This window comes from Arachis hypogaea, chromosome 3, assembly GCF_003086295.3.
Source record: "Arachis hypogaea cultivar Tifrunner chromosome 3, arahy.Tifrunner.gnm2.J5K5, whole genome shotgun sequence".
Lineage (NCBI taxonomy): Eukaryota > Viridiplantae > Streptophyta > Magnoliopsida > Fabales > Fabaceae > Arachis > Arachis hypogaea.
The window spans coordinates 31,117,420-31,125,108 of NC_092038.1; the positions used below are offsets into that span (position 1 = coordinate 31,117,420).

At 30.9% G+C, this 7,689-nt stretch overlaps 1 protein-coding gene across 1 annotated transcript; it reads left to right on the forward strand.

Annotated features, from left to right (window-relative positions):
- The first annotated feature begins 280 nt into the window (after nucleotides 1-280).
- On the forward strand, nucleotides 281-6,123 carry LOC112790129 (probable protein phosphatase 2C 39). Its single transcript, XM_025832376.3, has 5 exons — nucleotides 281-915; nucleotides 2,108-2,353; nucleotides 2,719-2,995; nucleotides 3,510-3,664; nucleotides 5,708-6,123. Exons 1-5 carry the CDS (start codon nucleotides 883-885, stop codon nucleotides 5,843-5,845), a joined length of 849 nt encoding a protein of 282 aa, XP_025688161.1. The 5' UTR covers nucleotides 281-882; the 3' UTR covers nucleotides 5,846-6,123.
- Nucleotides 6,124-7,689: the final 1,566 nt, after the last annotated feature.

Genomic DNA, 7,689 nt, shown 5'->3' on the forward strand with positions numbered 1-7,689 from the left:
GAGATAATAAATATAAAATATAAATATAAATATAAATAAAGATTCTAATATTAATATTTACTAATATAATTATCTCAATATAATTAAAATAATTTATATATTTATTTAATATATGTAGTACCTAAAGAAAGAAAAAAATATTAGCAATGTATAAAAAAAATATTATTATTGTTGTGTATATTATCTCATATTATATTCTATTTAGAATTTTTATTTTCAAATTTTATTTAATATAATTTCTCTTGATAATATGAATATTCCACCGTTAAAAAGTTGACTCGCCCATACACATCTATATCACAACCAAAAAAAAAAAAAAACTTTACCATTTAGCATTTCTGTCCATTTTTAAGGTAATAAAAATCTATCAAAACCAAAATAAAAATATCCTATTTAAAATTCTGTAATAATCAATTTTGATGTTTACTCAAAATCAAATCGTGAAAATTTTGGTCTTTACAGTCTTTTGATGCCGAAATGTTGATTCTCCTAAATCCAGAAAACCTGAAAAAGTAGACAATAGTGGGGACACGTGAGAGAAGTAAAGAGCAACGATAATTGGTGGCGCGAACGCGCTGAGTAAAGATCGCGTTGTAAGCGATGATAGCGTTGTGAAGTTAGCAGCAAAAAAGTCGTGTCAACGCGCCAATGATCCTCATCATCTTACCCCTCACACCCGTCTCGCTACTATTCTTCGTTCTTCCTTCTTCTCTCTAACCCTTGTTCACTCCCCCTCTCTCTCTCTCTCTCCCTTTCTTCCACCTCTTCTCCCCTGTCACAATAATCTCATAATAATAACAACAATAATAATTAATTTTTGCCTGATCATATCCACGTCCACATAGCCCCTTATATAAAACCCTCAACTCAAGGCACTCAGCCATGACTGGCAGAGAAATCCTCCACAAGATGAAGGTACTCACTTCATTAACCTATCCCTTGTTTCTTTTTAGTTTGTTTACAACATGATTTACTAATTTATTTATTTACGTAGGTTTTTATTTTACTTCTTTTTCTTCTTGTTCTCATGTTGATCCTTTTTCAGTCATGTTCTATGGACTTTACGTTATTAGGTATTGCTTAAATTTATGTTTGTTGCTGTTGCGATTGCCGTCTAATGCTTATGTGTTTACCTGTTCTTTCTACATTGACTAGTACCTCAGATCTATGGGAAAGTAGATATGTTGCTATTTCTTTTTGTTTTAGGGGAGATTGATTTTATCTTTTTATTATTATTTACTACTATTTTTGTTCCATTTTTTTTCGCAAAAGTTGCTTTCTAGTTGAAACAGAACACATTGCCGGTATGAACAATGATATATGGACAGTGATAAAATTCATTGGTTAATTAGTAAGTTACTGGTATCAATCCTTTTGTGTGGCCAACAACGTTCAGAATTAAATGCACATCGTCCTTCATTGCTAACCTCGGATTGTGAATGAATCACGGGTTCAACATCCAGTTTCTTGACCTGTATCGCTTGTTCACATTAGAGGCAGAGAACAAATGGACAAAAAGTCCATTATATCCCTTTCGAAAGATTGGATTGCCATTGATATCCAATGCGCCAGCTCTTAGTAGTAAACTATGATGCACTTTTGACGACAAATTAAAACGAAATTTATGATGAGTATGTAACGCCAAGAAGTAAAATTTTACTGATATATAGGACTTGTTTCACAAGTCCAAGGATAATAGCAAAATAAGGTTATAATAATTGATTACAACTGCAATCGTTGTTCCTTGCAAAACAAGGTTTCATATGAAAATCCATTCCAGTATGACGAGTGATAGATTCTGTTAATGAGAGTTAGGTAAGTTAGTTGAATTAATTATGCATCTCTGCTAGGTGATTAGGAGGAGTTAGTTTGTGTTGGTAATAAGTTTATTGTAGTAGTTTGTACTTCACTTGTGTGTTGTCATTAATGAGAAGCTCTATCTGTTTAGCATTTATGTGATTCCTGTAATAAAATCCAAGTAGATTTTCTTCTTTATTTTTGAATTCCTTGAAAGCTTGATGCCTGTAGCTATACTTTATTTAGGAAAGTTTATGTTTATGGAGTAGACGAGTTCATAAGATTTCTCCTACTTTGTTTATTATTGCAGGAAAAAGTGTTGGGGTCATCAGATCCTGATTCAGGGAAAGGAAAGAGCAAGATGTCTAAGAACATAACTCATGGCTTCCATTTGGTAAAGGGAAGATCAGATCATGCTATGGAAGACTATCTTGTTGCTCAATTTAAGCAAGTCGAAAATAATGAGTTGGGTTTGTTTGCAATATTTGATGGCCACTCTGGTCACAGTGTACCTGATTACTTGCGGTCTCATTTGTTCGATAACATCATGAATGAGGTAATTAAGGTTCTTTATTTTTCTCCTTGCCTGATCCATATTCTACTTTCTGCTAATTATAAACTGCATTCAAATTTTCAGGCATATTTGCATATCTGTGGAACCTGAATTAAATTTAAAATTTAGCAATGCCAGCACAAGTTAATTGAATTTGATTACTATGCCTGATGAGAATTTAATTCATACTTTTCTCAAAACAAAATAATAAAAAAGCTATTGATAATTTGCTTCTAGGACTTCGACATTGTCTATCTTTATTTTCTTCCTCCTTTTGTTTTGTTTAATTGAACAGAAGTGCTACATAGCCCAAAATAACATATAACCTCTTTCTGGTCAACTCATCCCCCTTTTTTTGTTTCGTGTAGCCTGACTTCTGGACAGACCCTGCTAATGCTGTGAAGAGAGCCTATAGTGTAACTGATTCTACTATTTTGGAGAAATCAGGCGAATTGGGCAGAGGGGGTTCAACTGCTGTTACAGCAATATTGATTAATTGTCAGAAGCTAATAGTGGCCAACATTGGGGACTCTCGGGCTGTCTTATCGGTGAATGGCAAGGCCAAACAACTATCTGTGGATCATGAACCAAACACAGAATGGGAGGACATCAAGAACAGAGGTGGTTTCGTATCTAACTTCCCAGGTATGACAGTTAAAAATTTAATCTACTACTTCAGGTTTTCCTTGATCTGAGTTCCAAGTGTTGCAGTTAAAAAAAATTGGGGTGCGTTTGTTGTTTTCCCTCACAAAAAAGTAAATTTTTTTTACTGGGGAGAAACAATAGTTTTCAGTTGTCACATTCTGAATGAATTTCTCAAAATAATTTTTTCTTAAAAAATTAAAAAATAATAAAAGATATCAATTTTCAGCTTTTTCAGAAAAGCTAAACAATGTAGCCTCTAATTAAATTCATATTTCAGTTTTTTATTTAAGTTACATAAAATGTTAATAAATTACTTTTTTGAAAATTTGACACAAAAAATACTTCAACTCTGGTTAATCAAAAAAAAGGGAAGAAACTTCAGAACTTGTAGCTGAGTAAGCACATTTTTAAGTATTTAGTCTGATTTTTTATTGATATTGACTTTTAAGTTCTTCACTTAGAACATGATAAATTTCGTTCCAGAAGATACAACCTTTTTTTGTGATGAATTCAGGGGATGTTCCACGGGTTGATGGGCAATTGGCAGTGTCGAGGGCATTTGGTGACAAAAGCCTGAAGAAACACTTGAGCTCTGATCCATATGTGACAGTGGAGCTCATAGGTGATGGTGCAGAGTTTATCATATTAGCCAGTGATGGTTTATGGAAGGTCAGATTTCATATACCATGATATGATTTTTCTGCCGATTAATTCCTTTTTAAACACACACACAAAATGAGGTGCAAATTGACTATCTAATTGTCTAAATGTGCATTTTCTCATTGATCCCGCATTTATGTTGATCATTACATAGTTCCATTTTGTAAGATATATCAAACATTTATGCTGCATTTGGTTGTTTTCCTATTAAAAGAAAAGCTTTTTTTACCATTAATTTTTGTTGTTGTTAGTCTATTAAAATTTGAAAATTGTTTAATTTAGTTCCTGTCATCAGTTTGTTTGGTTAAGTGCTAATTTGACATGTTAAATCTTGACGATTTAATACATCTGCAATTATTAGAACAAACTAACTGTATGAAATAAAATTGGCAACTTTTAAATTTTACTAGATAAAACAAAAAATTTAAAGTGGAGTAAAGTACCAAAACTGATTATGAGACGCTGACAAATCTGACAATAAAAGAACTAAAATTAACTTGCATCCATAAAAGACGGACTTTGGTTGACAAAGCTAGCTGAATTCTAAGATCATCTCCATTAAGGAACTCATTCCAGTTCCTATTTATGGTCCATCTGTCATAAAAAGTAACTCACATCAGTTTTTGCGTCATAAACAGTAAATATGAACTCAAAGCATCTCTATGTAATTATTTTTTTCAATAATATTATTTAAATTTATAAATTTAAAAATAATTCACTATTAAAAGATATTAATATTAAAAAAATTCATATATAACAATAATACACAATATATTAAATTTAATTTTTTAATATAAATAAATTTAATTAATTATAATTTAATATAATAAGATAAATAATATTAAATATTAATTATGAAATAAATAATTAATATAAATTATTAATTAAATAAAAATTTAATTATTTAATTTAATTAATTATTAGAATTATTAATAAATTAATTATGATTTAATTATTTAATTAATTATTCTTTAAATAATTAATATAAATTATTAATTAGAGATATAATTATTTATTATAATTATTACTGATTCAATTATTATTTAATTATTTAATATAATTATTTAATTATTTTAAATTTTATATAATTATTTATTTTTATAATAACTTGCCAAATGGTAAGTTATTATTGGTGAATATGAGTCCCCATTCAGAGGGACTCTTCTTTCTCAAAAACTGTGCAGGAACTCATTCTCTCATCTCTCCAACGGTGAATTCCTGTTTGTGTCAGAAATAGGGCTTCAACTTCTTGCCCATTGGAGCTGCTCTAAAAAATTATTCAAATTCCCAAAATACCCTTTTTAACCTATTCTATTTATCCCCAAATTCTAATCTTCCTCCAAACCAGGAAGAGTACCGTTTAATTGAGGTAAGAGAATTGCAGCAGATGTAAAAGGTCATTAAATACACAAGTGTTGGATTTTGAGAAACAAAAAGCTCTGAGATGTGTTAAGAAGGTGTCTAGTTCCAGGAAAGAAGCATTGCTGCAGTTTGTTAGTCCAATTAATGAACCCTCAAACAAAGGGAAAACGAAAAGGAAGATTGATTCTTCATTGTGTAAGAAACGGAGCCCTCTTTTTTCCCCTTCCTTTTTTGGTGAAAAAACTTGAGTAGCGGTGCAATGCTAATTCAATAATGGGTGAATGAAAGCACATTAAGGGAAGAGCATAACCAGTGAATGTTGAAGAGTAGTGGTGACGAAGAGTTAGAGATTAGGGGTGGAGTAGGATTTGAGTTTGAAATGATTAAATTATGTTAGGAGGGGTAATTTAAAAATTTTGAATAGTGTTTTAGGGTTTGGGTAATTTTGTTAATCGAACCCATTTTTTACAAGTACAAGGTGGTTTTAATTCTTTCACAGTTAGATTTGTCAATGTCATAATCTTTCATGGTCAGCGGTACTTTTATTCTTTAAATGTGTGTGTGGAAAGTGCAGATAGTTGAGGGATAAAGAGCTGCCCTCTATCTTAGACGTAGATATACTAATGGTGGATACACTCATACACACGAACATTAATTTACTAATCACACATTTATTCGATTTGATTTTAGGTAATGTCAAATCAAGAAGCAGTTGATGCTATCAAAGACATAAAAGATGCTCGGTCTGCAGCAAAACACCTTACTGAAGCAGCAGTTAACAGGAAAAGCTCGGATGATATCTCTTGTGTTGTTGTGAGATTTCAGTGATCGCAGAACTCATTTGTGTATTTTATTAATGTACAAACTCTGGAAATGTAAAATATATAACAATAATTTAGTATATTGATAAGCCATTGTATCAATTAGTAGCCTCTAAGGAATTCAGTGTGCGACTTTACTTTCCTGCTTTCATTCGAAACGTATTTATCTAAACCAATTGGAATAGACATATTGTTTGATGTAACATTGTGTAAAACTGTAAATTATTAGTTTTGGATTGTGCTTGTGATCAAAATCCAAAACTCTTGCAAATAACTATTTGACTACCTCCCTTTCTCCTTCTGGTACAACCATCTAAGCTAATAAGATCATCTGATCTATTATATACGTCATATTTAAATATATTTTTATTTTATATTTTTTACTTTTTGTATTAAAAGTGTAATAAAAGTGTGATAGAAAGTGACTGAAGATAATTTTTTTATAATATAAGATGATGGTATATTTATGTAGTGTTTTAAATATTTTTTCTTTATCATTTAACATGTCTTCTGACATGAAATTCTTTACATTAGGCAAAAAAACATATCTTTTACTTTCTGAATTTTAACTAAGTAAACGGTATTTTGGTCAATTCAATATGATTTGATCTATCTGTTATCTTACAGGAGGAGATTTTTGCAATTTATCAACAATTTGACAAAGAAAAACGCAACAATCTATAATCTTAGCTTTATCCATCCACATCATCACCAAATGACATGAACAACACTGGCCATATAAAGGGCTCCAAAATGGTGGGAAAAACCACTTAATGTCTAATTCTATCTTGACACTTGGACACTGAAAAATACTCATCCATCAAGAATAAGATGCTTCCTATTTGTTCCGTTAACTATAAAATTTTGACACGTTGTTGTGGCACTTTAGGATTTGATAAAGAAGAGTACTAGGAACCAGTAATTTTTGTGATTTGTAGCGATCAAATAGTCATCAATAATAATTTTAATGGTATGAGATTAGTGTGAGATTTCATCCAATGGCTCACTTTTTTTTTGCTGGTTACATATTAGCCAGACTTTAATAAAGTTGTTGGCCCCTAGACTTTTCCGTTGAGAAAAATAGTGGCTGTATAGTATTATTTTTTTATCAAATGTCTAAAGAAATAGAATTATGTTTAACCTCCTATTCAGCCGCCACTATGCCTTTTTGTCAGTACGGATACATAATGAGAAAAATAATAAAAAATTCTGCAATTCTTTCAATATACAATTACACCAAAGGGCATATGAGATCATACAAAGACTGTGACGATCTGATTTTGATTTAATTTCTATCTTACATATTCTATTTAAAATTACACCAAGGGGCATGTGATCTAATTACAAGACAGGGGACCGTGTGTGAGGAGTTGCTGAGAACATTTTTAGGTAGTGTTTGTTTTGAGGTAGTGAAACGGAGATTAGGAGATTGAAACTCAGTATCATATTTGTTGATTGATACAAAAATTTCAATTTCTATTTCCAAAATTTCAATATTTCAGTACTTCTAAAAAATGAGAACACAAATACTGAAATTTTTTGGGACGAAAACCAAAATTTTAATAACTTTTTTTTTACTCAAATGCGTTTATTCAAAATTTCATATTATAAATTTATCCCTCACCTCCAACTTCACCCCACTTCTCACTCCATCACCCAACCCATTCCTACCTTTCACTCCACCCTCACACCTCCGCCACCAAACACAACAATCTCATCAATCAGATTCAGCAATTACATAAATCAAATTCAATAACAATAACACAAAAAACAAGAACAATCTCAAAAAATAACAATCTCATAATAGAAAAGAGAATAATAGTGAGACATAGAAGTTGCACGACGGCGTGG

Coding starts and splice junctions, on each gene's coding strand:
- LOC112790129 (XM_025832376.3), top strand. CDS start 883: ATGACTGGCAGAGAAATCCTCCACAAGATGAAG. Junction 2,354..2,718: donor TCGATAACATCATGAATGAG/GTAATTAAGGTT, acceptor TGTTTCGTGTAG/CCTGACTTCTGGACAGACCC. Junction 2,996..3,509: donor TTTCGTATCTAACTTCCCAG/GTATGACAGTTA, acceptor TGATGAATTCAG/GGGATGTTCCACGGGTTGAT.